This window comes from Aspergillus glaucus (genome assembly GCF_001890805.1).
Source record: "Aspergillus glaucus CBS 516.65 unplaced genomic scaffold ASPGLscaffold_6, whole genome shotgun sequence".
Lineage (NCBI taxonomy): Eukaryota > Fungi > Ascomycota > Eurotiomycetes > Eurotiales > Aspergillaceae > Aspergillus > Aspergillus glaucus.
The window spans coordinates 768,781-795,940 of record NW_019170458.1 but is presented as its reverse complement, the minus strand read 5'-3'; the positions used below and the strand labels follow the sequence as shown (position 1 = coordinate 795,940).

General features: G+C 52.4%; 11 protein-coding genes across 11 annotated transcripts; 7 read left to right on the top strand and 4 right to left on the bottom strand.

Annotated features, from left to right (window-relative positions):
- Positions 1 to 30: 30 nt before the first annotated feature.
- Positions 31 to 829, top strand: ASPGLDRAFT_45161 (uncharacterized protein; the record flags this gene model as incomplete). Its single annotated transcript, XM_022546177.1, has 1 exon — positions 31 to 829. A coding segment is annotated over exon 1 (470 nt), but the record flags the coding sequence as incomplete, so codon positions are not given.
- Positions 830 to 1,063: 234 nt separating this feature from the next.
- On the bottom strand, positions 1,064 to 3,012 carry prnC (delta-1-pyrroline-5-carboxylate dehydrogenase prnC). The gene is made up of 3 exons (XM_022541113.1): positions 2,973 to 3,012; positions 1,563 to 2,911; positions 1,064 to 1,429 (listed from the first exon to the last, which is right to left on the bottom strand). The coding sequence occupies exons 2-3, from the start codon at positions 2,814 to 2,816 to the stop codon at positions 1,307 to 1,309; spliced, it is 1,377 nt and encodes a 458-aa protein (XP_022402821.1). The 5' UTR covers positions 2,817 to 2,911; positions 2,973 to 3,012; the 3' UTR covers positions 1,064 to 1,306.
- A 27-nt stretch (positions 3,013 to 3,039) lies between these two features.
- ASPGLDRAFT_65281 (proline dehydrogenase family protein) lies at positions 3,040 to 5,442 on the top strand (the record flags this gene model as incomplete). Its single annotated transcript, XM_022548878.1, has 2 exons — positions 3,040 to 3,153; positions 4,174 to 5,442. 2 exons carry the CDS (start codon positions 3,040 to 3,042, stop codon positions 5,440 to 5,442), a joined length of 1,383 nt encoding a protein of 460 aa, XP_022402820.1.
- Positions 5,443 to 5,645: 203 nt separating this feature from the next.
- Positions 5,646 to 6,689, top strand: ASPGLDRAFT_122292 (putative proline utilization protein PrnX; the record flags this gene model as incomplete). Its single annotated transcript, XM_022540311.1, has 1 exon — positions 5,646 to 6,689. One exon carries the CDS (start codon positions 5,646 to 5,648, stop codon positions 6,687 to 6,689), a length of 1,044 nt encoding a protein of 347 aa, XP_022402819.1.
- A 172-nt stretch (positions 6,690 to 6,861) lies between these two features.
- Positions 6,862 to 9,594, top strand: ASPGLDRAFT_122698 (Zn(II)2Cys6 transcription factor; the record flags this gene model as incomplete). Its single annotated transcript, XM_022540346.1, is given in 7 exon segments — positions 6,862 to 6,935; positions 6,989 to 7,141; positions 7,156 to 7,358; positions 7,410 to 7,495; positions 7,549 to 8,162; positions 8,215 to 8,385; positions 8,439 to 9,594. 7 exon segments carry the CDS (start codon positions 6,862 to 6,864, stop codon positions 9,592 to 9,594), a joined length of 2,457 nt encoding a protein of 818 aa, XP_022402818.1.
- A 205-nt stretch (positions 9,595 to 9,799) lies between these two features.
- ASPGLDRAFT_122756 (BUD22 family protein) lies at positions 9,800 to 11,185 on the bottom strand (the record flags this gene model as incomplete). Its single annotated transcript, XM_022540353.1, has 2 exons — positions 9,800 to 10,876; positions 10,940 to 11,185. 2 exons carry the CDS (start codon positions 11,183 to 11,185, stop codon positions 9,800 to 9,802), a joined length of 1,323 nt encoding a protein of 440 aa, XP_022402817.1.
- A 248-nt stretch (positions 11,186 to 11,433) lies between these two features.
- On the bottom strand, positions 11,434 to 12,498 carry ASPGLDRAFT_146229 (complex I 30 kDa subunit family protein). The gene is made up of 2 exons (XM_022541878.1): positions 12,248 to 12,498; positions 11,434 to 12,193 (listed from the first exon to the last, which is right to left on the bottom strand). Exons 1-2 carry the CDS (start codon positions 12,402 to 12,404, stop codon positions 11,505 to 11,507), a joined length of 846 nt encoding a protein of 281 aa, XP_022402816.1. The 5' UTR covers positions 12,405 to 12,498; the 3' UTR covers positions 11,434 to 11,504.
- Positions 12,499 to 12,842: 344 nt separating this feature from the next.
- On the top strand, positions 12,843 to 18,634 carry ASPGLDRAFT_65277 (CCR4-NOT core ubiquitin-protein ligase subunit MOT2; the record flags this gene model as incomplete). Its single annotated transcript, XM_022548877.1, has 6 exons — positions 12,843 to 12,895; positions 12,956 to 13,022; positions 13,128 to 13,243; positions 13,310 to 13,678; positions 13,735 to 15,536; positions 16,431 to 18,634. The coding sequence occupies 6 exons, from the start codon at positions 12,843 to 12,845 to the stop codon at positions 18,632 to 18,634; spliced, it is 4,611 nt and encodes a 1,536-aa protein (XP_022402815.1).
- A 2,187-nt stretch (positions 18,635 to 20,821) lies between these two features.
- ASPGLDRAFT_24265 (Saf4/Yju2 family protein) lies at positions 20,822 to 22,034 on the top strand (the record flags this gene model as incomplete). The annotated part of the gene is made up of 3 exons (XM_022543374.1): positions 20,822 to 20,834; positions 20,885 to 20,894; positions 20,945 to 22,034. 3 exons carry the CDS (start codon positions 20,822 to 20,824, stop codon positions 22,032 to 22,034), a joined length of 1,113 nt encoding a protein of 370 aa, XP_022402814.1.
- A 172-nt stretch (positions 22,035 to 22,206) lies between these two features.
- Positions 22,207 to 23,684, bottom strand: ASPGLDRAFT_34016 (uncharacterized protein; the record flags this gene model as incomplete). Its single annotated transcript, XM_022544383.1, has 3 exons — positions 22,207 to 22,596; positions 22,649 to 23,000; positions 23,050 to 23,684. 3 exons carry the CDS (start codon positions 23,682 to 23,684, stop codon positions 22,207 to 22,209), a joined length of 1,377 nt encoding a protein of 458 aa, XP_022402813.1.
- Positions 23,685 to 23,828: 144 nt separating this feature from the next.
- ASPGLDRAFT_45151 (uncharacterized protein) lies at positions 23,829 to 26,720 on the top strand. Its single transcript, XM_022546176.1, has 2 exons — positions 23,829 to 26,335; positions 26,385 to 26,720. Exons 1-2 carry the CDS (start codon positions 23,923 to 23,925, stop codon positions 26,564 to 26,566), a joined length of 2,595 nt encoding a protein of 864 aa, XP_022402812.1. The 5' UTR covers positions 23,829 to 23,922; the 3' UTR covers positions 26,567 to 26,720.
- Positions 26,721 to 27,160: the final 440 nt, after the last annotated feature.

Genomic DNA, 27,160 nt, shown 5'->3' with positions numbered 1-27,160 from the left:
AAATGTCTAACAAATGTCTTCTGACATCGGGGCCGAGTCCGGTTTATACGGAGAGGGATTACATCATGGCTACCATAATTTCCGTTGGACGTCACTGAACGATCACCAGCTTTATTCTACCCCGGATTATCTTTTGATGTCACTAATCGTACATATCGGACAATTGCTCCGTATACTCGGTTCCGTGGCGGGTTACATCACAGTTCCCAAAGCATGATAGAATCCACCATTGAACCCAACTTTACTTGAAAGCGATCCTCCCACCACTCATCGCCAGTTGAATTAACCACTATCATCAATCAAACGCAGAACAAAAATGTCCTCCTACATCCCCTTCGAATCCCTCCAGAACATCCCCCTCTCCTACGCCTCCTGCTCAATCGGCACAAAAGAATCCGACACCCTCCCCCGAAAACTAGAAGCCATCGCCGCCGCCGGATTTACCGCAATCGAGCTCTCCTTTCCGGATATCCTAACCTATGGGTCTCAAATCACAGGCAGGGAATTGGGGAGCCGTGAATATGGGCAGCTAGTCAACGTGACAAAGGAGATTAAGAAGTTGGTCGACTCGAATGGGCTGAGGGTGATGATGTTGCAGCCGTTTGGGAATTTTGAGGGGTGGCCGGGTGGTTCGAGGGAGAGGGAGGATGCGCTGAGAAGGGCGGATGGGTGGATGGATATTATGGAGGCTGCGGGGACAGATCTCCTACAGGTGCCTTTTCCTCTCTCATCCGCAATCTATACACATACTGATTTAAAAAAAAAAAAAATAATAATAAAAAATAGGTTGGCTCCACCGACTCATCCTCGGAAAGAATAACCACAGACCGCAAAATCATCGTCTCAGACCTGCGCGAACTTTGCGACCGCCTCGCCGCGCGCAACATGCGCCTGGCCTACGAAAACTGGTGCTGGAGCACCCACGCTCCAACCTGGAAAGACGTCTGGGAGATCGTGAAAGAAATCGACCGCCCCAACGCAGGCCTCTGCCTAGACACCTTCCAGACCTCGGGCGGGGAATACGGCGATCCAACGACGGAAATGGGACTTATTAATCATATGCATCCGGCGGCGCTGGATCAGGTATTCCGTGCTAGTCTGGATGAGTTGGCGAGGACGGTGCCTGCGGAGAAGATTTATCTGTTGCAGATTAGTGATGCGTATAAGCCGCCGGAACCGCTTCCTGAGAAGACTGTTAAGGGGTTAAGGCCGAGAGGGAGGTGGAGTCATGATTTCAGGCCGATGCCATATGATGGTGGATATTTGCCTATTGAGGAGGTTGCGAAGGCGGTGCTGAGGACTGGGTTTAGGGGGTGGTTTTCGATGGAGATTTTTGATGGTGGGCCGGAGGGCAAGGGGAGAGATTATGAGATGAATGAGTATGCGAAGAAGGCGATGGAGAGTATGCAGCGGTTTTTGCGGAAGTGTTCTATGAATCAGGATTAGTGAGCGTGCGAGTGTGGTTAACAGTAGAAAAAGATAATGCTATTAGATATATACATATGCAATACAGGTATCGTTATTTCATGACAAGCAAACTAAGCATTGCTGGGGTATCCAACCGAGTACGTCGGCACAAACTCCTCCTTGACAGATCTCAGCGACACAAACCGGCTCAGCAAGTTAGCGCTGCCAGCCTTGTCGTTCGTGCCACTGGCACGCGCACCACCGAAGGGCTGCTGGCCGACAACGGCTCCGGTGCTCTTGCAGTTGATGTAGAAGTTACCGGCGGTGTTGCGGAGGGCGTCGCTGGCGCGGGTGATGACGTCGCGGTCCTGTGCGAAGATGGAGCCCGTCAGGCCGTATTCGCTGGTGTTGTCGATCTTCTTGCAGATGCGCGAGAAGTCCTCCTCAGTGGCGTCGGGGTAGGCGTAGACGACTAGGACGGGGCCGAAGAGTTCGCGGGAGAGGAGGGGGTGGTCGGGGTTGGTGGTGCGGTAGACGGTGGGCTTGATGTACCAGCCCTTGGAGGAGTCGTAGGAGCCACCGGCGAGGAGCTCGAGCTCGGGGTCCTTGTTGGCCTCGTCGATGACGCCCGCGAGCTTGGTGAACGAACCCTCGTGGATGACGGGGCCGCAGAAGTTGGTAAAGTCAGAGGGCTCACCCTGCTTGAGGGCGTTGGTCTCAGCGGCGACCTGGGAGAGGAACTCCTCGGCGCGCGAGGCGGGGATGTAGGCACGCGAAGTGGCGCTGCACTTCTGGCCCTGGAATTCGAAAGCACCGCGGACAGTCTGGACGGCGGCGTTGCGGATGTCGGCAGTCTTGTGCACGAGGTGGAAGTTCTTGCCACCAGTCTCACCGACGATGCGGGGGTAGCTGCGGTACTTGCCCTGGGCGACACCCTGGGCGATCTGACCGTACAGGCTGCGGAAGACAGAAGTACTACCGGTGAAGTGCAGCGCGGCGAACTCGCGGTGATTCAGCACGACGTTGGTAACCTCCTCAGCCTCACCAGGGACGAACTGGATGACGTCGCGGGGGAGACCAGCCTCGACGAGAATCTCGTGGACGAGGTGGTTGGAGGCGATGGCAGAGGGAGAGGGCTTCCAGATAACCACGTTACCCATCAGAGCAGGAGCAGCGGCCAGGTTACCACCGATGGCAGTAAAGTTGAAGGGGCTGACGGCGTAGACGAAACCTTCGAGGGGACGGTACTCGACACGGTTCCACACACCAGGAGAGTTGTGAACAGGCTGCTGGGCGTAGAGCTCTTCAGCGTACTTGACGCCAAAGCGCAAAAAGTCGCACAGCTCAGCAGCAGAGTCAATCTCAGCCTGGAAGGCGTTCTTGCCCTGGCCGTGCATGGTCAAGGCCATGACATCGTAGCGGTACTTGTGAGCGATGAGGTCGGCGGCCTTGAGGAAGATACTGGCCCGGTCTGCGAACGAGGTAGAGGCCCATGATTCGCGGGCCGCCAGAGCAGAGTCAACGGCTTTTTGGACTTGTTCGGAAGTGGCGTTGGAGTAGGAGGCGAGGGGAGCGTGTGTGGAGGGATCGGATTGAGTGAGAGGAGTCGAGGGCTTGATTGTCTGGCCAGCGATGACGAGAGGGACGTTCAGAGGGCCGTTCTGCTTGTACTTGGCCAGAGCATCTTGGAGCGACTTTCTGTCGGGGGTGCCCGGGGCGTATGTCTTGTTGGGTTCGTTGTTAACAGTAGGGGTCTTGAAGGTGGCATAAGAGCCCATGGAACGGGCGAGGGCCGGTGCCCGGAGTCGCTGAGCACGGAGGAAGAGGGACATTGTGTATAGAAAAGGAGGGATGTGGTTGGTGAGTGGGAGATATAAGGGAGGGGAAGCTATATAAATGAGAATGCGGGGTGGTGGCACTATGCAACGCACAGCCTATTATGTATGGATCATGCAGATTTTTGATACGCATTGAACCGGATAACGAAGCACAAGTAACCATGGAATACAGAGTACGCCCTACAGAAAGAACTGACAGAGGCAACACCGGGCCGGAGACCGGATCGCCAGATATGGTAATATAGTGCCGGTATGTACTTTGAATAATAATGAATAATGGATACAGCAATATAAAATGGATTAGAGGATAATAGAGTAACAGGATAGAATGCATAGAGAATAGAGAGAATTAAAGGCTTTGATCCCGCATCTTATGGAGATCTGATAAGATCTACGAGGATAAAAACATTAAAATCGCTCACTCACTCACAGCACGGTGTACAGCCAACTCCATGATATAAAGTCTCTGATATCCCACGACCAAGGCTTGTTTTACTCTACTAAAGATCATCTGTTCTTTTCTCCAAGTCCCACGTACAAAGTATTCTGTATCCCACTTGTACTGACCGGCCCGGTTGCCGGTGGCTATCTTATCTAATCTGCAGGGAGATCATCGACGGGCATACAGCCGGCATACCGGTAGAGACCCCATGCAGTACAATAACCGGCTGTGGTCACCAGACCGGAGTATGTTTTATAGAGAAAAAAGAAAAGAAAAGGGAAAAAGGCATCCGGTGGTGGCAATATATATCCCTTGCCCCCTTCCTCTTATGATCCGTAGTTCTATCAACTATCTCTATCTCTATCTCTACCTCTAGCTCTAGCTCTAGCTATACCGGGCAACATGAAGGCTCCCCGTCTCACTCGATCCCTGGTCAGCCAGGGCATTTCTCTCCCTGTCTCTCCAGTCAAGACAAGAACTACACAGTCTCTGTCGCCAAAGAACGGCTCGCCCCTCGCCAACCTCCCCATCTCCTCCGTCCTGCGATCTCTAGTTATCCTCTCTATCTCCTCTTCATCTCTCCTCCTTAAACCTTGCATCTACACTCTCTCGCATCTCGCAAACCCCAAGAACCCTCTCATCGATGTCGCCAAAAACCCCCTCCTGAACCGCCTCGTCAAGCACACTCTCTACCGCCAGTTTAACGCCGGTGAGAACAAGCTCGAAGTGCAACAATCTATCAACGACATCAAGCGTCTAGGATATCGTGGTGTCCTCCTGGGATATGCCAAGGAAGTCCTCTCTGGCCATGGCAATGCCCTTGAACTCTCCGAAGAGGCCATTCGCGAGGAGATCCAGATGTGGCTCGATGGTACTCTGCAGACCGTCGATATGGCCCAGGAGGGCGACTATGTTGCGTTGAAGTTCACCGGAATGGGTGTCCAAGCTCTGCAATACTTGCAGCAGCAAAAGGAACCATCGAAGTTTATGGATGATTCCATCCGGAAAGTCTGCGATCTGGCTCTGTCGCGCAACGTGCGTCTGCTGGTCGATGCTGAAGAACAGGCTGTTCAGCCTGGCATTGAGGATTGGTCCATGATCTATCAGAAATACTGCAACTCTCGTTTCCCCGGCCGCGCCGTCTTCTATTCCACCTACCAGGGCTATCTCTGCTCGACCCCCGCCACCCTCGCTCGCCACCTGGAGCAGGCTCGCCAGGAAGGCTACACTCTTGGTGTCAAGCTGGTCCGCGGTGCCTATCTCAAGATTGAACCCCGTCATCTGATCTGGGCTACCAAGGAGGAGACCGATGACTGCTACGACGGCGTTGTCGAGGCCCTCTTGACCCGTCGCTACAACAACATGCTCAAGCCCGCTGTCCAAGACCAGAAAACGCTTCCTCCAGTTAATGTCATCATCGCCACTCACAACCGCGACTCTGTCCGCAAGGCTCATGCTCTGCGTCTGCAGCAGCACGCCGACAGCCAGAACCACGGTGTTGATCTCAGCTACGCCCAGCTCCAGGGTATGGCCGATGAGGTCAGCTGCGAGCTCTTGCAGGGATTCGAGGATGCAGAGCAAGGAAAGGCCATCATGGAGAAGCCGAACGTCTACAAGCTGCTTACATGGGGATCGGTCAAGGAATGTATGGGATTCTTGCTGCGGAGAGCGATTGAGAACACCGAAGCTGTTGGACGTACCAAGGATTCGCAGCAAGCGATGTGGAAGGAGTTGCGTCGGAGAGTTTTGGGTTAAATTTCTTTGCTCTTTCGTTCTTCGTTGATACATTGATACCATTGTTAGTAGTAGTAATTGCATAGCGTGATGAGTTACGAATAGCTTCGATTTTACCCCATTCGGGCCCCTCCGTCTCTTATCTTATATAACCCTCTTCTCCCTCTTTCTCGCCTTCTCTTCTTCACACATTTCTCCCCACTCAACTCAACTCGCCCAGCGCAATGCACCTCCTCACAGAATCTAACATCGCAACCATCCTCACCTCCCTGACACCCTCTCAAGGCCAGGAATTTCTCAACATCCTCATTCAATCTCTGACTTCTCTAAACACCAACAATGCCATCCACCAGCCTGCTAGAACCAGCATCGTAACCGACCAGAGCACCGCCCTGTTCATGCCCGTCTCCAACACCACCACGACCGGAATCAAGATCGTCCATGTGCCCCGCGCCCGTCCCATCGCGGGGGTCATCAACCTGTTAGACCCGGAAAATGGCCACCTGCTGGGCATCCTAGGTGCAGCAGAGATAACAGCCTTCCGCACGGCCCTGGCGACCATGACGCTGTTCGTGCGAGCTACAGGCGAACAGACGGGAATTAAACGAGAGAACATTGTGGTGTTTGGTTCCGGACGACAGGCGGAGTGGCATGCGCGATTGGCGCTGCTCCTCTCCCCTCCCGGAAGTACCAAATCCATTACGTTTGTGAATCGTGGGCGCGCTCGGTTACAGGCGCTGGAGGAGAAGGTGTTTCCGGTGCTGCGGGGGGAGTATCCGGGGGTGACCATGGATACGTTGTCCCAGGAGACTCTTTCCCAGGACGAATACGAGGCTCGTCTACAGGGTCTTTTGGGAGGGAGTGATGTTATCTTCAGCTGTACTCCGGCTACGGAGCCTAACTTTCCCTTCGCTTATCTCCAACAACAACACCCGAAACGGCGTTTTCTCGGCTTGATTGGATCTTACAAGCCACAGATGCAAGAGATAGATACTGAGACTCTGTTGTCTGGTGGCGGGAAAATCTATGTAGATTCCAAAGAAGCATGCCTGGAGGAATCCGGTGAGTTGATTCGGGCGGGCGTGACTGAAGACCAATTGGTGGAGATTGGCGGGGTGTACTCCCCCGCTGGGTTGCAGATAGAGGGCAGCAGCAACGTGGTGTTTAAATGCGTGGGCATGGGGCTTATGGACCTGGTGATTGCCAAACAAGTACTAGAAGTAGCGATCAAACAAGGACAAGGCATGAACGTGGAGGGATTTGCCTAAATGAGTAAACATGAGGTTATACAGAGTACCATGTTTTTGGCACTCACGTGCCGTCCCCGAAATTTCTCCAACTCTCCGTATCGCACACTTTTCACTTCGTACCATACTTCGATCTATGAAAGTATTATATATCTCATTTATATAGAGCAGACTATGCTCAAAGATTCTGAAAATGGAGAGTCCTTCGCAAGGGCAGTCTAAACGGCCTCGTGTCTCCGACGAGAACCGCAAGCGCGCTGTCAGAGCGTGAGTATGCACCTATCTACCATGTATTATACATATCTAACTTCATAAACCAGATGCGACGGGTGTCGCCGCGTCAAGGAAAAATGCGAAGGAGGCGTCCCCTGTCGTCGCTGCACGCGCTATCGTCGCCAGTGTCTTTTCACCCAGCAAGAGCAGCCGCCGCGGTCTTCGTACGTCCTTATCTCTCTCTCTAAACAGGGGTCCATGTTAACAAGCGCAGTGAGGACGATCGAGTGCACTACATGGAACGCATTCTGCATCACTATGCCCCCCATTTATCGCTGGATTTGCCGTCGCTGCGCACTGCGGCGGAGAAGCTGAACCAGCATCATCGCGGGTCCTCGGTCGATGTCGAGGATCTGGAGGATTTGACTATCGACGATGAGGATTTTGTTATTAAGCCTATGCCGGATAATACGACTCGTACGTTTTTCCCGGAGTTGAAGCTGGGATGATGCAGTGCTAATTGAATAGAGTATTCCGGGGAATTCTCGTATCTTAATTTTTCGATGAAAATTCGGCAGAAAATCGATGAATGGATTAAGGCTGCTGTGCCGGAGGTACCTCATTTCACTTCCCGGCTATTTGAAAAGAAGTATAGCTAACTCTACAGGCCTCTACCGAGACTGAAACATTCGAAGACCACTGGCGTGCGACTCAGCTTCAATCCGGCTCCTCGCTGGTGGCTTCCATCACCTGTCTCCCGCCACGCTATGTGGCCGATTTCCTCGTCCAGATCTTCTTCAAATACGCGCAGACCAACAACTTCTACGTCGAAGAAGAATGGCTCCTCGACAAACTCAACATCTGCTATACGGACCCCTCATTACTAGCCCCCGACGATGCGGGCTCCGTCTGCGCCATCCTCATGGTCCTCGCCGTCGGCACACAGTTTGCACATATGGAGTCGCCGACACCAGTTAACCAGCTATCAGAAGACCATCGGTTTTCTGAAGATGAGGTTGGGTTGACGTTTTATCAGTTTGCGTCCAAGTTGCTGCCAGATATCATTGCGACTACTTCTGTGAGGAGTGTGCAGGCTTGCTTGCTTATTGGGACGTATTTGCTTCCGTTGGATACGTCGGGGCTTTGTTATACGTATTTTGGACTCGCGCTGAAAATGGCGATTCAGAATGGTATGCATCGACGGTATCAGGGAGAGGGGCTTTCGAGGAGGATGGTTGAGGTGCGAAATCGGGTTTTCTGGACGGCGTATACTATTGAGAAGTATGCCTTCCTCCTCTTTACTGCTGAGAGTAATTGGTTAATGAGTAAACAGACGCGTGAGCATTCTCCATGGACGACCTGTCTCGTTATCCGACTCAGACGTCGATGCCGCTCTACCAACAGACTTTCCTGGTCTCATGCCATCCGGACAAGTCTCGAATCATACCAACATGGTAACCTTGATCAACCTGACATTGAAACTAGGCCAAGTTGCCCATGAAATGTAAGCCTCGCATCGTCCCCCTCCCCCGGATGCAATTCCCTCTAACAGTGCAGATCATCACTCCGCAAATTCCCCAAAGGCCAGCAGCAGGACTGCCTGGAACGCCTTCTAAACCTCCGCAAAAACCTCGTCGAGTGGTGGGCTACTCTCCCCGAAGTCACCCACTGCAGAGACCTCAACCCAGCAAACCCTCTCTTCCGCTCCAACGTACACTTGAAGTTAGACTACTGCCTCACGCGTGTCTGGATCGGTCGTCCGTTCCTCTTCAGCAATATCCGCGGCGTCAATCCCGCCCCATCACAGGGTTCGAATCCACCGTTTAAAATGACCTCCGGCACGTCCAAGAATAGAAACATCCTCGTCACAGACTGCGTTGAGGCTGCTCTTGAGATCGTAGATCTCTGTCGCCTCCTCCGCGACGAAGCCGGTCTCGCCCGCGCTTCATTCACAGAATTCAGCTCCTGCCGCGCAGCACTCCTAGTCATCCTCGCGCAAAGTCTAACAAAACGCACCGAACGTCTCCGCGAAGCACTAGACAAAGGCATGGGCCTGATCAAAATCATGTCCATGGGCGTAGGCTCCGCCCGCTCAGCAGTCAGCGTCATCGAAGCCCTCGAACGCGCCATCCGCCGACTAGAAGAATGGAGCTCTACCCAAGGCGGCACTAATAATCCCGGTATCGTCGAGTCAGCCTACGACCGGTTCAAGAACTGGGAAATGCTCTGGAAATCAGGACCCCTCTCACCAAGTTCCGTATTCGCGTCTGCTGCAAGTAACAACGGCAGTGGACATGGCAATAATAACGGCACCACACCACTCCCCGTCACGCCCATGATACCCAATATCTCCCCGCCTGCTCACACAGATACCATCTCGGATGCTAACCACAGTCCTGATGATTTCCCTAACCACCATCACCATCACCATCACCATCACGCGGTATCATCTGATTTCTCGCCGACTGGGATTCCGACACTTCCGCATTTCGGGTTCGATCATTTTGTGTCGAATTTTCCGCAGGAGCTGGATGAGTTTACGGCGATTCCGTGCTTTGAGACGGATCCGGGTGCGCAGCAGCAGCCGGGTCAGGGGCAGAGTCAAGGCCAGCAGCGAATGGGACAGGGTCCTGGGCATGGTCACGGGCAGAGTCAGAGTCCGCCGGGATTGGAGTTGGACAATAGGTGGATGCAGTTTATTAATAGTGACTAGTTGTTTTCCTTTGCGGTCTTGGTTGTCATGAGTTATGGTCATGTTATGGTTATGTGATTGATGTTTATTTGCATGGATGGATATGTGGATATGACTTTGATGAGGATATGGATCTGGATATGGTTGGATATATATGCGAGATACCTGATTTACATATGCATTGATTGACATCACAACAAACACGACTTCCATACACCGTAGGCCTTTAATCAAACGTAACCTTCTTCCCCTTAAATGCCGCCGTACTCGCCTGCGCCTCCTTCGCCTTCCTAGCCGCCTCCCACGACGGATGCATCGGTTTATCATCCACGGGCTCATTCCTCTTATTCTCACCCTCCCTCTGAAGCCTATTTCCCCTCATCTCCCTGTTCGCACCCGTCGCAGCCCCCTTACCACCCCCAGTAGCACCCCTCCGCACATCCCACCCGCTATCGCGATTCCTCTTCTCCTTAGCAACCTGCGTCTTGACGTGATTCGCGCGCGAACCAAATTTCTTCTCCCACAGTGCGCGACGAGCTTGTTGGCCCATGCGGTTTTTGCGGCGCGGTTGGGAGTCTTCGTCATCTGAGGGCTCGGATTCGGAGCCGGAGACGTAGCCGCCCATTGAGAGGGAGGGGAGGAAGGTTGTGCTTGTTAAGGGTTGTTTGGTGGCGGTTGTGGTGGACTTGAGTTTTTTGGCGGGGGAGGATTCTGGTTCGGGGGAGGATGAAGCTGAGGGTGACGGTTCGAGGCCGAGGTCGAGGTCGAGGGATGGGGACCGCGAGGGGGAGGGGGAGATGGCCATTGGGTCGAGGCGGTCGTTGTCGTCGTCGGATTCGGAGTCGGAGCCGGCGAGGCGGGAGTTGAATTGGGAAAAGTCGTCGTCGTCGCTGCCACTGACAGTTTCTTTGTCCATGTTCACATCCACATCTCTTTCCTCAGCCGCATCCTCATCCTTGGCCTTGGACTTAGCTTGCTTGCCCTCCTTACCCTCACTCTTCCCCCGTGGCGCACTCTCCGAGGAACCGCCCTTCTCCTGCTTCTTCTGCTTCCCTGCTGGGGCGTCCAACCCCAAAAGCTTCTTAAACCCCTCCATAATCCCCGGAAACACCTCCTTGACTGGATTCGACTTGTAAAGTCTCGCAAGCACATTCCCCTCCGCCGCACTCTGCGGCCCATCAAGCGAAATATTCTTCTTCAAGTTCTCCCGGAAGTAAACGAACGCAGGTGCCTCGGCGATACGTTTCGTGCGCGAGAGTTGTTTGAGGATGTATTTACTTGCTGTTTTGTCCATATCCAGCGCCTAGTTACTATTAGCATGCACGCCCCTATAAACCTGTGATACCAATAGGGTATGGGTAGGCACCTTGAGAATCTTATTTTCTTCTTCTATCCTCCCCACCGTCCCTGGCTTCGCACCCTCCTCTGAACGTGCTTTCTTCCCCCGTCTCCCCATCTTCTGCTTCTCGAAGCCGCGCGAGACTTTCAGTGCGCGCGAGAGGACGTTGACTTCATAGTCGAATTTGACGGAGAGGCGGTTCGCGATGCGGCTGGTTGCGTCGTTTGCGACGGGGCTTTTGGTGTCGAGGTCGGAGTGTTTGCGTTTGGGCATGTTGACTCTAATTTATTTGATATTGGGATGAGTATGTGTATATTAATATGGGCAAGGAATGCGACAAATGCGAGGTGAATTGTGAATGCGAACGAAAAAGAGCTGGCGGAGTAGAAATCTTATCGGGAAGATTTTCTTCGGTGCCAAGACCGCCCTACAGCATTGTCACTACGGAGTACATACACGATAGAACACTACTAATTGGCAATTGAAGATATGTACAAACAAATACGAATACATTCACTAGTCTATTTCTTTTCCTCGGGGTTCTCCTCGGGCTTGGGAGTAGCCAGTTTGAACTACACTTGTCAGTATACCGTCAATGCCATTTAGCAGGGGGGAAGGGAAGGAAACGCACCGACTCAGGCTTGTCATCACGGCCAGGTCCAACAGGCTCCCATGACGTCGAACCGCTCTCAAAGTTCCGGAACGCCTGCGTAAGTTCAAGAGGCTCAATGACAATCCGCTTCTTCTCCTCATCATAACGCAACTCGGTATACCCGGTCAACGGGAAATCCTTCCGCAACGGATGACCATCAAAACCGTAGTCGGTCATAATCCGACGCAGATCCGGGTGTCCAGTGAAGAACACACCATACATATCATACACCTCACGCTCGTACCACAACGCACCCTCAAACAATCCCGTCACACTGGGCACGGGGGTCGCCTCGTCCGCGTAGGTCTTGACACGGATCCGCGAGTTGTAGCGGACACTGAGCATGTTGTAGACGACCTCGAAGCGGTTGTCCTTGGTCGGGAAGTCGACGGCGGTGATGTCGGAGACCTGGGTGTATTCGGCCGCGGTGTGGTATTTCAGGAAGGTCATGACGGGGATCAGACCGGTGGGGGCGGCGTTGATGATCAGCTCATCCTTCCATACGGAGAACTGCTGGACGTATTTCGGGAGACACGACATGATGTACTGGCCGTATTTGTGCAGGCTTTCGGCTTTTTCGAGGTGCTTGTCGGCAGGGTTCACCACGGGAGCGCGGAGGGGGCCCGCAGCTAACCAAACTTGTCAGCATATCCCTATCAAAACAAAAGTATATGAAGGCGTACGCGGACGCTGCGCCGTGCGCATGTTGGGGACATCGGGCTCCGCGGGCGAGAGCTTCTCAGCATACTGCAGAGGGGTCGTAGTGAAAGCGCGGACGCCCCGGGAGACGGCCAGAGAACGGCCAGAGCCCAGCCGCATCAGAGAGCGTGCAAAGGCCATTGTGCGGGACCGAATTGCGGCGATTGAAAAGCGACAGAGGAACAAGAGGAGCTGGGAGCTTGACTGGCAGCCGGAGCGGGAATCTGGAGTCGAAAGTTGGCGAAGACGGTCACGTGGGTGTAGGATGAATAACGCGGCGTTTATTGGTGGACAGAAGACAAACCATGCAAATGACGCAAACCACACAAACAGCGGCCCAGAGCTTCGTTTCTTCTTCTTCGCCTCAAACTCTCCTCTTTCCGCCTCTCCTTCTCTCTTCCCCACGTCGTCGTCCACTCTCTTCTATACTCCTGCCTCTTTTCTCTCTTCCTTTACTTCTCCCCCTACACTCTTCCTCTCCAGTTTCTTTATTTCCTTTTCTGTCGTTTTCCCGGTGTTGGCGTTGTGGACTTGGTGGTCTTTTAAGTCGTTCACAGTCTTCATTCACATTTGGCAACCATGTCGAGCCGTCTACAAATCGACTCTGTCATCGATGATGATGATGAGTTCTGGTATGTTGCTTGATTCCCTCTTTGGGGGTACTGTAACTGACATAATGTTCTCTAATGTAGCCCCCTTTGCATCGAGGAGTTCGATCTGTCGGACAAAAACTTCAAACCCTGTCCCTGTGGATATCAAGTACGTTTCTCGCGCTTTCCGTTCGAAAATATACGAAATCCCTTCCTTTTCGCGTTTGCGTGTTGCTCAAATCTGACATACTCTGACATACTCTGACACGACTAGATTTGCCAATTCTGTTACAACAATATCAAAACCCACAGCGAAGAAGGCCGATGCCCTAACTGCAGACGCCCTTACGATGAAAGCACCATACAATATAAGGTTCCCGATGCAGACGAGTACGTAACCCCCCTTCGCGATTCTGTGTTCCGGAGCTCCGCTAACGCATTCACTCTCCTGCACAGGTTCAAGGCGGACTTGGCATTGAAACATCGCAAGGCTGCGGCTGCAAAGAAGAAAGAGGTCGAAAAACGCGAAATCGAGGCCTCCAGTCGGAAGAATTTGGCTGGTGTCAGGGTCGTGCAGAAGAACCTGGTGTATGTGATCGGCCTCAACCCCACAATACGCGACGAGAACCAGCTCCTCCAGACACTTCGTGGACCGGAATACTTTGGGCAGTATGGAGAGATCGAGAAGATCGTTGTCAGCAAGGCAAAGCCCGGTGGCAATCCCAATCAGGGCATAGGTGTCTATGTTACCTACGCTACCAAGTTGGATGCCGCAACGTGTATTGCCGCTGTGGACGGATCGGCGAATGGCGATCGGGTCCTCAGGTACGTTTCCCTTTCGTTCTCCTCTCGTTAGTTTACACACCATTGACATTCTCTAGGGCGCAATACGGCACGACGAAATATTGCTCTTCGTTCCTCCGCAATGAGCAATGCAATAACCGAAACTGCACCTTCCTCCACGAGACCGGTGAAGACAGTGATAGCTATACTCGGCAGGATCTCTCCTCGATGAATACGATTTCGACTCAGCGCTCAGGCCATCCAAGCGGTCCCCCTAACGGTCCCGGCAACGGTATTCCTCCGCATGTCGCCCGCTCATCTGCCCAGCCGATCTCTCAAACCCTACGTCGGCAACCCAGCAAGGATGACGCAGCAAGCCGCCCGCCAGATGGACCCGCTCTCCCATCATCTGCGAGCTGGGCAAACAAGGATGCTCCGATCAACCGTGCACGACGAGGAAGCTTGACTGGTAGCCAGCCTTCCCAGAGTCCGCGCCCCGGCATTGCTACCATTACCCCTACTGCGGAGGAACCGAAACGCATTGAGAAGCAGCCGCCCTCCACCCAAGACCGTCGTCAAACTTCGTCGCCGGCAGATGCACGGTCTTCCCCGTCCGTATCGTCTCGCAAGTCCGAGAAGCCGCCCGCAGACCCCGAGGCTCCGCTGCTGGAGAATCTTCTTAATGCAGTCAATTCTCCTGGTTTCAAATTCGTCTTTTCGACAGCAGGATTATCTGCGGAAGATCTGGCATTGATCGAGAAACATGCCTCGTTTATCGATCCGTACGGTGGTGTTAAGCGCAGGGCGATGCGGGAAAAGGCCGAGCAGGAACGTGCGAAACGGGAACAGGAACTGCTGCTCTCTACCACTGTTGAAGAGGAGGGTAGAGAAAGTGGGAGTCTCCAGCTCGGTGGTGAGCCGGATGATGCGCTTCCTGCTAGAGGCAGGGAAACCCGTGAATCACACGGTGCCATCCAGCCACCATCCCAACAGGGCACTACCGATAACTCTGTCGTTGGCTCGCCTATGTCAGCAACGAGCAATCAGTTCCAGAACCTCAACCTCCAAGGTCGCAGTCTAACGCCCCTTCAGCAACAGCAGTTGATGCTTCTAAAGTCTGCCAACAATCAGCAGGCTGGTTTGGTGGATCCTCTGCAAAGTGCTGCGTTTGACCAAGCGACCCAGGCTCGGAACAATCTTCTTCAAAACCAGTTGGCGCAATACAATGCGTTGCAGGCGCAGAACCGCCAATCTCGGTTTTCTTTTGCCAACGAGGCCAACGCCAAGAACCTTCCCAACGTCCGCATGTTGAACCAGCAGGCGCAGCAGGCGTCTTTGATGCAATCCGGGACTCCGAACCCGCTAGCCGCGCCCACTCCTCAGCACGGTATTGCCAACAACTACTACACCAGTGGAGTCCAGGGTCCCCCTCCCGGCCTGAAGACTGCTGGAACCCCTCCCATTAGCGGAGGCGGGATGTTCGCCCAAGGCCATGGGTTCACAAACGCCAATCTTGCCAACCTCGGAAAACAGGATGCCAATCCAGAGTTGATGCGCGAACTGCTGCGTGGTCGCAGTGGTACGAATACCGGTGGTTTACAGAGCCAGGAGGCTGCGAAGCGTGAGTTTCTCTTTCCTTTCCTTCAGCACCAGACTCCCCCTCCCCTGACTCCCACGAATGGCCTTCTCAGCTCTTTCTATGGCAATCAGACGGGGGCGTACCCTGAAACTGGGCCACAGAAGCATAAGAAGAAGGGGAAGAAGCACAGACACGCTAACACTTCCTCCGGTGGAGGCGGTGTAGTAGATCTTGCGGACCCGAGTATTTTGCAGGCGAGAATGCACCAAGTCGGTGCCAATGCTACTGCTGGACAGGCACTCTACGGGAGTCAGGGACAAGGTGGGTACAATCACTCCATGATGTATGGAGGCGGATTCAACCGCTGGTGATCGTTGTACCCCCTTCTTTTGCTCCTATTTATTCTTTAATTTTCCTCTAATTCCCTCTGTTCTTCTATTCGTCATGATCAATTTTCTTGCATTGTGTTTACTTCGTCCCCCCTATCTTGATTTACGACATGATATCATCTTTCTGTTTCTTCTCCTTCAAATGGGTGCAGGATATGAGCTTTGTTTTCTTTTTTATTCGGATTTGATGCAATTTTGATACTACAGCGTTTCTATTATTTCTGTCACGAAGCATTTGGGCAGACGGCTCTTTGAAAAAACAAAAACCAGTTAGGGCTAGGCGTGCCTCTGGCGTTTTCTACCATCTTGTTTCATTACTTTGTTTCTTTTCTGTTTTCCGAATGTCATCCCCGGAGACGAGAAGGGGTCATCACATTTTATGAAGTTTTCATGTCTTTCGAACCCGCCTTGACCCAGGTGGTCATCGTATTATGTTTCTTCTTACTTTTTGCATCCGGGCTGGCTTTGTCCGTCGGCATCTTTGATGACTCCAGTTCATGGTTTTATGTACGTTAACCTCCCTGCCCTTGATGTTGTCATATACGGAGACAGGGCCTCTTATCGGAAACCTATTTCTCACAATAACTGTTCATATAGACTTCCCTTGCTTTGTGCGCCTGGTCAAACCGGCCTAGGATCTTTGTGTAATTAATCGTGCCTGCCCCATGCGTATCGATCGACTGTCTGTCTTGTTGTCATTCGTCTGCAATCTCGCGGTGTGCTTTCGTTGCTTTCTTTACTTTTGCCTGGTCGTCGTTCTCGCCGTTTCCGATTTTTTCATCACTCAAAACTCTCTGTGGCAGGAAGCTGACGAGTGTCTGATCAGTTGACGAAGAATTCCCGCCTCTTGGTGCGCAGCCCAAGGACAAGCGTCCAGTCGACAGTTTCGGATTCCTCTCGCGCCTTTCCTCGGAGCCTCACGGGTCGATTCGCAATGGGACACCAACACTTCCACCAGGGCTTCCCCTGCCGCCGTCTCATCTAGCTTCATCTCTCCTGCAAAGTCCGTTGAATCCGTCAAGTCCAGTGACATCTGTGCCTCCCGGTTTAAGCCATCCGTTCTCCCGAGTTGGCACGCCTTCCCAGTCTCAAGACAACATCTCCCGACTTCAATCACCGGAGCCTAAGGAGACTCCAGATGCTGCGCCTTCGTCGAGCAGAGTCAAGAATGCATCGCAGATCTCGCTGGGATCGCCCGTGCCAAAGTCCGCTAGCAAATCCCGAACCCAGTCTAAAAGTGACTTGACTGCCATCGGCGATAAGAAGGAAACGCCTACGACTACGAAGCCAAAGCCAATGAAACTCGATTTACCAGGAACTACCGCCCCGCCGCCTGAAGTCTCTCCTTCTAAGGTGGAACAATCGGTTCAGAGTGTTCACGGACAAGCCCCGCCCTCTGCTCTTGGCTCTCGTCCCAATACCCCAATGACTGGTGTTTCGCGCTTGTCTGATTCGTCTGCCCCTCGTCAACACCGGGTTCTTCGTGTTGTGGACACACCCAAGACCGAGACGCCGCCCCCTGTTTCTGCCAACCAGTCCGTGTCATCTAACCAGGCGACGGCGAAGGCTCGTTCTAGAATACCGAGTATCTCCTCTAACAGTCGGCCAGAGACACCAGGCGATGGCGGATCTGAAGTTGACCAGTATACGTCCGCATCCGTATCTCGTGCCAACTCGCCTCCTGCTTCGTCCAGAATTGGATCTGCACCTGTACGGTCCATGACCAAGAATCAGGCGAAGAAGGAAAGAAGACAGAAGGCTAAGGAGGCAGAGGCTAAGAAGATTGAAACGGCGTCTGTATTGACGGAAGAACCGATTATTGCACCAATCGTTGGACGCAAGCGTAAGACCAAGAAGGCGCCGGCCAGCGCCAATGCGGGACCGTCGAATGCGGCTGCAGAAAATGCTGCAGAACCTGCCAAGCCTAGCGAGGTCGCTGACAAGGGTGCTGACGAGAAAGCGCAAAAGGCGAAGGTCAAGGACAAGCAGCCGAAGGAGAGCAAGCCTAGTCCCACTGAGGAGAAAGCCCCTGTTCCTGATACGAAACCCGCTGAGGAAACATGGCGGTCGAACAACACTGTGGAACAGATGCTCAAAGACGCTGAAGCTAGTGAGAACTCGGTTAAGGAATTGTTTTCGGAGCGCACACATCCGCTACAGATGTTGCTTTCTCAGCTTCACAGATCTGGGACTCTTGATCTTAACAATCATCCGCTGTTCAACCCGGCCAGTCTAAGCCAACGGTTCGATATGAAATGCTTGGCAGAAGACTATGAAACCTTGAAGCACCCGATTGAGCTGACGGACGAAGATCGCAAGATTCTGCTTCGTGGAGAACCAGTCCGTATCAACGCAGACTCCAACATGTTGAAGGATCGTTGCCTCATCAGTCCCCGTGGATGTGTTTTGCACCACTTGTCGCCTGAAGAAGAAGAGAGATATCTCGCCCTGGAGAAAAGCATTGCGTGGACCGTCGATTCCTTCCAGGAATATCCCGCCGCCCCCATCACGGAACCTGATACGACCAACCGTGCTGGCGGTCTCGATGCGCTCTTTGCTACGCCGGAGAACTTCAATCTCTGCTGGGTGGACGACGCTGCGGCCGGTCTTACTTCGGGATCCCCCACTGCATCTTTTTCAGGAATCGAAAACATTGCCCCTGGAAACCCTCCTAACGTTCTCTCTGCAATGGAGGCAGACAGCACCCGAACCCACAACTGGGCCATTGCCAACACCGCTGAACTGGTCAACGCGACGGCTGCTTCTGTCCGGTCCTTTGCCGCAGCTACCGCCAAGCACATGCTGGGTGCCGCCGGCGTGGTCATGGGCAATATCCCCGATCTCGACGACGTTGTTGGTATGACAGACGAAGAGCTTCGCTCGTTTGCGGTCAAGTCGCAGAAAGAACTTGAGACTTCGCGGAAGGAGCTAGATTCGATTGACAAGAAGCTTAATGCGTTGGTGAAGCGGAACAAGAAGCTCGCTCAGCAGGCTCTGGCCACGACTGTTGAGGGTCAACGTGTATCCTGATGTATGATTATGTTCTTTTTCTTTCTTCTCATGAACTGCTATGATGTACAGTGTCTATTATCTTCTGTATTGTACAAAGTTATCTTTACCTTCTATCGGACCTGTTAGTGTACATAGTATGCGGGAACCAATATCTTATGATATCCTCTTAAACCAAGCAAGTCTTATTAGAAAGTGCTATGAATCCTCAATTAGACCGTCCACGATGAATGAATTACTCGTGTAGCTATCGTTATTCACTGCAACCCTAATAAAAATCCCCTCCGTTCCCCTTCCTCTTCTCTCCTCTCCTTCCTCTCTTTGCACTTCGTCTCGATGCTATGCGCACTTCAGTCTCAATTCGTGTCATATTAGCGTCGTGGCACTGTTTTGGTCCATTAGTCTCGAAGTAATATTCTCAGATTCCACAGCCCAGTTTTAGATTATTTACCTTTTTCTTCGATACGGGCTCCCTGTTGGTTCAGATTGAAGACAGATGAATCTTCTCAACACCGACATTCTGTTAGATGCTGTTTTTTCCTTCAATCGCAAGCCTCTTCACGAGCATCATCATTTTGACTGTCTTCGGCTTTATCGTCGTAGCCTGCACCATCACCTGGCTGGCCATGTGCGTCTTGGGATGCGTCAGCCCACAGCAAGCAGAAAGTAGACAGCCCTTAGCTGTCTGTTGCAGATACTGTGTTTTACGGACAACCCGAATCTTAGACGATAATCCCATTTATGAGTGTGGGTGAATACCAACACATCCCAGAAGAGCCATAGCTGACTTCTACCCAGACGGAGAAAAGATCGACGTGCTTTAATTGAACAAATAAAGCCCAAGGCAAATGACCGCTTACACATGCAGAACGCATCGGTGGACTTGAAAGCCAGCACTGAGACCTGAAATGGACATGTTTCCACAACGACATGACTGCTGCCATCGAATGACATTGAAAGTTCCCTAGGGGCCAGTTGTGTGAGCGCAGGCCAATCTATTTCCAAGACAGATGGCGATAACAGCAGGACAGAAACGGGATTTGCTGGGCAGAAGGCATGGGCTCTGTCTTGGTATCTGTTTTACACACGTCTAAGTGCATTGCAACGGTAATACCCCCGGAGTACTTGTGGGCTCCAATACAATCACGCGATTGAGTCACCTATACATCGATATATGGGCGCCAGGGGCGAAATCCCCCATAACACATGGTGAACGTGTGGGTGGGTTAAAAGTTTATATGAAGAGCTCAAAGAAGGCATGATGTCGGATTCGTTACCACAGTGAGTAAATATACTCGGAGATTCTCGTGTGTTTCCAGAATGGGAAACAGTGAGGCCGACAAACGAAGCGGGTTATGCTGGATAGAAGTCAGTGAATGCCCTTGTGCTCTCTGGGTTTTGGTTCTTGCAGGCATAACCGCATTGAACAGGGCATAATAACAGGCCACGTCTATACTGAAAGGCCACTCGTGAGGGCCAGCACAACTACTCGCTACGAACCAGCCAAGCGAGGACTTCGACACCGGCCCTTGAGCTGTTTGTCGATGGGACATCATGATGATGCCCAAGGTCAAAAGACCCTGACACAATGGAGTCAAAAAAAGAATATCATGAGCCATTCATATCATGATACATATTGACTATCTTGCCACCTGCGCACCCGTACAAGTGTGCATACAATCAACGCCATGTATCAGAGGATGTACGTGGGAAACCTGCATGGCTTTCGACAAGGAACCATTTGGGCTTCAGTTGCTCTGAGACAGGTTTTATTCATTATATCATGAATTGTCAGGGAAAAAAAATCGCCAGGAGACGGCAATTTGCCTTGAAGAAGGTTGTGTGATCTCTTAGGGTTGCATCTGTTTTCTTCGGATTTGCCTTTATCTATATAAGTACATCCTATATGACACTAATATAGTATCGCAACTAGAGAAGACCAATATTAGTCTAGCGGCTACCCATCAATTAACCTGGCTTCTCGTATGCGGTCTTGGACGTAATACCGACTCGGTCTACTCCGTAGAATAGTTATGTATATTTATGCCGGTGTTACTAAGCGCATATATGCATAACTGTCCGCCATCGCGCTCAATCCAAACTTCATCATGACTTTCCTTCAACACTCCATACCAGCTTTGCTGATAAAGCTGACTGGCCTTACGACTAATTACTGAGTGATCTGGCCAATCCAGCCAATCCGCCAAAATGCAGGGCTTCAGTAAGTATCGCATACACCGGTACCATGACGGACATAGCTGACAAGCTTAGATATGGGGAGGTTAGTACCATCCAGACTCTCTACCAAGCACTACTCTCTAATAACAGCAGGTACTACCCCCCCGACAACACCGGCACCCCCACAAACTTCAACAAACACACGCGCACGAAAACCACCCCAACCGTCCGCTTCGAAATGCCCTTCGCAATCTGGTGCACAACCTGCACCCCCCACGAGACTATAATCGGACAAGGCGTACGCTTCAACGCCGAGAAAAAGAAAGTCGGAAACTACTATTCCACCCCGATATTCAGTTTCCGGATGAAACATACCGCGTGCGGGGGGTGGATTGAGATTCGCACGGATCCGAAGAATACGGCGTATGTGGTTACCGAGGGGGCGAGGAAGAGGGAGACTGGGGAGGATCAGGTTCCGGCTGTCGCGGGGTTGGGGGAGATTGCGCTTAAGCTTGGGAGGGAGGGGAAGGAGGGGGGTGATGATCCGTTGGCGAGGTTGGAGGGGAAGGTTGTTGATAAGAGGCGCGCGGAGACGGAGAGTTCGAGGATTTTGGAGCTGCAGGAGCGGCAGAGTCGTGACTGGGATGATCCGTATGAGAAGTCGAGGCGGTTGCGGAGGTCGTTTCGGGTTGAGAGGAAACAGCTTGAGCGCACGGAGAAGGGTACGGAGGCGTTGAAGGATAAGATGAGTTTGGGGATTGAGTTGGTTGCCGAGAATGAGGAAGATAAGGTGAGGGCTGGGTTGGTGGATTTCGGTGGTGCTGCTGCTCCCGAGTCTGTGGAGGATGCGGTGCGGGCTACGCGGTTACGGCCGTTATTCGCTGTGGATGCTCGAAAGGAGAAAGATGGGAAAGAGAAGAAGCATGGGAGAGTTCGAACGGCGGATTTACTGGCAAATCGCAAAGCTGCGTTTCGACACGAGTTGACGGGGAATACTCGCGCGGCCGTGGATCCGTTTTTGAATGCTGTGGATGAAGATGCGTGGCAGCCTGAAGTTAAGAGACGGAGGATAGCAAAGGCGTCTGTTCACGCTGGGACTGAGAAGGACGGGCCGAATGTCGAGGCCCAAAGCAATGGCAGGGCTTCTGGACCGCAGCCTCAACCTCAACCCAAGATGAAAAAGCCGCTTGAAAAGAACCCGGCTCCAGTTGCATTGGTGGATTACGGATCGGATTCTTCGTAACTTGTACTACTTGTATATATAAGGGCGTTTGTTTGTTACTATGATACCCCAACAGTTATTCTTGGACACATTTCCATCCACATCATTCATATGAACGATACATTTCTCATGCAATAGGGGTATATCGTAGTAGATGGTCATAACATATCAAACTACATAACTCGTATCACATTCATTTCGCCCAAGGAGATTTTGTCTGTCCCAAATCCCCAGACTCACCACCAGCTCCAGCAGCAGGCTTCGCCCACGGAGCCCTAGTCGGAGCCATCGGCCCCGGTGGTAACCTCGACGTATCTGGGAGCGAGGAAGAGGCAGAAGGGGGTACTCTGGCTGACGCTGCACCTGTTGAGGTTCCAGTGGCCCATGGGGCTTTGGTTCCTGACCCTGGTCCTGGTCCTGCTGATGGAGGTGCTGGTCTGGTGGTTGATGGTTGTGACTGAGGTTGAGTTTGAGGGACGATGGCGTTTGGATCGCGATCGAAGCTGAATAGCGAGCCAAAGGGGAAGTGCTGGACGACGGGGAATTTGGAGAGGACTTCTGCGTTGTACATTTTGATCATGCCCTGTGACTGTCAGCAACGGCAACTTCTTATAGGGCTAGTGGGGTGGTGGTACCTTGTTAATCTTCGCCCACCCCGTCCGAATCCCAGAGATATCATAAAGCATCGGACTATGTTCCCAGAATGGCCCGCGTTTGACATCGTAGATGAAACCGACTGCGGAGAAATACATGTTCGTTTTCCGCTCCCTCTCGACGATGTTGGCTTTAGCAACGCCTCCTGGGTCTGGTGCATCTGGTAGTGAGCCTTCTTCGGGAAATGGCTCGGATTCTGCCACTGCAGGAGCAAATTGAGCTGCCCCGAAGATGTATGGGATGAATGAGTGGTCGTCTAGACCCCAGACTCCATGTGACCCTGCCGGTTCTAGGGTGTATCGTTTGATGATAGTTCGGGTGAGCTCGAGGTACCTGATGCTGTCAGCCATGTTGTCCCATACTTCCGGCAACGAGATCATACGGCTGCACAATTCCCAAAACAATAGCCCTCTCTTCAACCCCAGGAGTAGTCTGCGGAAACCCATTCAACTTCCAAATACCCCCCAAAAACGCCAAAAAGCTCAACTCATGCCCCGTCCCATAATCCAACCTCTGCGCACTCCCCCAACTCCCCAAAAAGTACCCCTTCAACTCCTCCTTCGCCGTCACCCCATCCCTACCCTTTCTCAGCTCTAACACCTCCGGCGCAAGGCACCCCTCCAACAACTCATCCGCTCTCCCCTCCACAATTTGGAACCATCTCCGAAACGCCACATTCCCAAACCTCCTCGGCCCCTGATCCGGCGGCGCCTCCTCGAGTATCCCCTCAAGCTTCGCCAGCAACTGCTGCAATTGCCTCACGGGGGCCGAGAACTCGACGGCCTCCGAGTTCAGGGTCCAAGTTTGCACGCTTCCGTCGGGGTTTTTGAGCGGGAATATGGAGCGGTTTAGTTGGAGGAGGAAGGTCATTATGTCGACGTAGGCTTTGCTGGTTAGGAAGGAGGAGACGTCGTTGGATTCGTGGATTTTCTTGCTGGGGGTGCTGAAGGGGTGTGTTGGCCCCTCGGAGGGGTCGAGGGTTGGGAGGACGCGGATGGGGAGGCCATTTGTTGTCATTGTGTATCTTTGTATTTAGATATGGTATGGAGGAATCAATTCAATATAAGAATAAAGCTGTAGAAGGTGAGGTGGTCGCGGGGTGGGAGCTATATATACTCCGCTATCGCTATGACGATGGCGGTGGCAGATCAATTTATTTATCTCCGCAAGGAAAGGAACATTTCCACCATTTAACACGGGCTGTCCGAAGCCACACGCCTCTAATTCACGAATGCACTGATGCAAAACAATCACAATGCCATCGTCGCGCTCCCGAAAACGTGATTCGACCCTCCAAACCCTCGACATCCTGAATAACGTCGGCAGCGCAAACCCAGACCCAAACGCCAACGCCAACGCCAGCCCCAACACCCGTTCGCGCGTGCTCCCGCCCCGTCGCAAGCTCCACGCGGTCTCTCGCGCGCAGGAGCCCAGGAGTGATGGTATTTGGAATATACCGAAGTCGCCAGAGGAGCGTGGAGGGAATGCTGGGAGGGAGAGGGTTGGGGTTAGTGAGCCGATTACGCCGCGACGGTCTACGAGGATTCGGGAGACTGGATCTTCGGGGGGTGGTGATGATAAGGTGATGACAGGGAGTGGAGGGCGGAGGTCGCTGAGGTCTACGCGGGGGTTTGATTATCATGAGGAGAGTGGTGAGGATGAAGAGGAGGAAAGTGACGAGGAGGGTGAAGATGAGGACAACAATGGGGACGAACAGGAACAGGAAGAGGAAGAGGAGGACGACGAGGAGCAAGAAATCCACCTATTCTCAGACGATGAGCCTGAAACTACCAAACGGCCGAATACACGTTCTCTACGGAAATCACACGGACAATCAGACGACAAGGAATTCCCGAGCTTCCTCTCCCCTACCGCACTTCTCAATGGCCAGGTGCCATCCAGCGATGACGAACCCGACGAACCTAACGCGACCAACGAAACCTATGCCGACAACACAGGACAGGAAGAAGGCGGTGATTCAGAAGCGGAACAGTCAAACGCAGAAGAGCTTGGCGAGGCTGAAACCAATCGACCCAGCGAGAGCAGGAACTGGAGTCATCCGCCCACTTCAGTGGTCGAGATCAGGTTGCCCCTGAGCTCACCGCATAAACCACGGAGTTCACCACCAGTGCAGGAGGTGCGTAGGGATCAGGCAGAGAGGGAATCTGATGAGTCTGAGTGGGAGGACGAACAATCAGTCGATAACGCGGTTAACGGCGAACAGTCGAGCAGCATGGGCATACCACATAGACCAGAAAGCTCACCAGCGGAGCAGGAGATGCGCGAAGATTATATAGAAAGGGAGGCGGAGAGGGAATCAGATGACTCTGAATCGGAGGAGCAATTGGCCGATATTGCGGTAGACGAAGGCGAAAGATCAAGCAGAACGAGTATACCACATAGACAACGGAGTCTACCAGAGCAGGCGATGCACAGTGGTCATACAGATGGGGAATCTGAAAGTGAATCTGACGACTCGTCGGAGGAGAATAGTGCGGTAGATGAAGCCCAACGAGCGGGCAACGCGAGATTACGGGGCTTACTAGCAGAGCTGGAGACGCGGAGGAATCGTATACAAAGAGAACCCGATGAACCCGAGTCAGAAGAGGAGCAGTTACCCGATGATACGGTAAACGACGGCGGGGAATCTATTTCGAGTTTCCAACCGGAAAATGAACAAGATTCCAGCAGCTCTTCTCCCGAACCCTCTGATGCGGACGAAGAGGACTTTCCACAACGTCAGCCCAGAAAACGACGCCGTGTCGAGCGCTATTCTCCGGGGCTAACCCGGCCCCAAAGCAACCAGAACCCAATGTTTGTAACTGGGCAGAGTAGAGAAAGCGAAAGCGAAAGCGAAAGCGAAGAAAGTGGAGTGTCTGATAACGAGGAAGACGAGGCAGAGAGGGCAGCAGCCATCGCAGAAGAGGAGGAGCAGGTCAGAAAACTTCAATGGATGGAGGAGGCGATGAGACTTGGTGGACAACGAGTGAACTGGCTCACCTTGACCAGGACAGCCAGAAAACTGAAGCAACTGGTTGATCCCGCTTTAGCTGAGTCGTTCGTGGATATCTGGACAACAATCAAAGTACTGTCTCGGCTTTACGGGGAAAGGGATAATCGGCCATCTGACATGACGCTCAGACAATGCGACAACCTCTTCGGGAGCATCCGGTGTGAGGGAGAGAGGCTGCTCGACCAAGCCTATCATCTAGCCACCAGGCCCGATGGAGCTCGTGACGAAGTGTATGCATGTGACCTAGTGGACGAATTTGAGGCACGAGTGATTCCGGAAATGGTTAAGCTGGTCTTTGCATGCTTCAATGCTTACTATACCGATGCGGACATGTTTCCTGGGATTTACGAACACTTTCGTCGTGTGCTTGTTCTCCTCCGGCAGCTTTGCGATCGCACTACGAGTATGAAGATGCAGCGGATTGTGCATGGTACGGTGCGCTGCAAAGAACTTGGACGAGCACTGAACGCCATCATCAAAGCGCTAGATTCACGGGATTTACGAAGAAGGAAATCAGCAAGATCCTACAGCTCTATCTCGGATAGGTCCGGACAGGGTGGATCGCGCGGTTCTATAGTGATTGAGGACGATACTGGCCGCGAGTGGTCTCAAGACGAGGGCCTAGCTCTGATAGATGGGCTGCGGGCATATCAGGGTACGTTGTAACTATGCCACATGGCACACAAAAGTACTAACACGACTAGGGCCTGACCGGTACCTCCAGATCATTGGGCATTTCGGGCATCGACTGCGGAACCGGACCCAGCAGGAACTGCGCGCAAAGGCGCTACAGGTGCATGATAGAATGCGGCCAAAGATTTCGACGCAGGTACAGACGGCAGAGGGACGACGGCAATGGGAGTGGTTGCTGAGTGTGCGAGCATAGTTGTCTTTTCGTGATTTGTTGTATAGTGATACCCTGGTGTTATAGCATTGTTTACTTTTCTATATCCGCATGCGAACCATGGATCGCGTTGCAACCTCTGGTACAGTATTACCCCTGGAGGCATTCTTATATCATTCTTTATATTCCTCTCAGCATCATGAAGCATCATGGCTCTTACCGCTAGTATCTCGGTGCCATGTACAGGTATGCAATTATAGGTACAACCACCACCACCACCACCATCACCACCACTATTCTCTTAGTCTGTACAATATCCAATTGACATACATAGAACATTCTATAGTATTCAATCCATATCTACAAACATAGTAGTATGCCAACTGTCCGTATTCCACTCGTTTGCATACTGCACTGTCGATCTCCCCTTATTGTCTCCGCCCGCCGTTCTTCTCCTCTCCGCAATCCTCTCTCTCTCCTCCTCTTCCACTCACACTCCCTCTATTTTGTTTCTCTCTCTGTACAGTGTCTCTTATTTATTTAATTCTTGTTATTCTCTTTTCTCTACTTGTTTTTATAATCTGCTTTTAATTCTGTTTTTTTTTTTTTTTTTTTTTTTTTTTTTCTTTTTTTTCT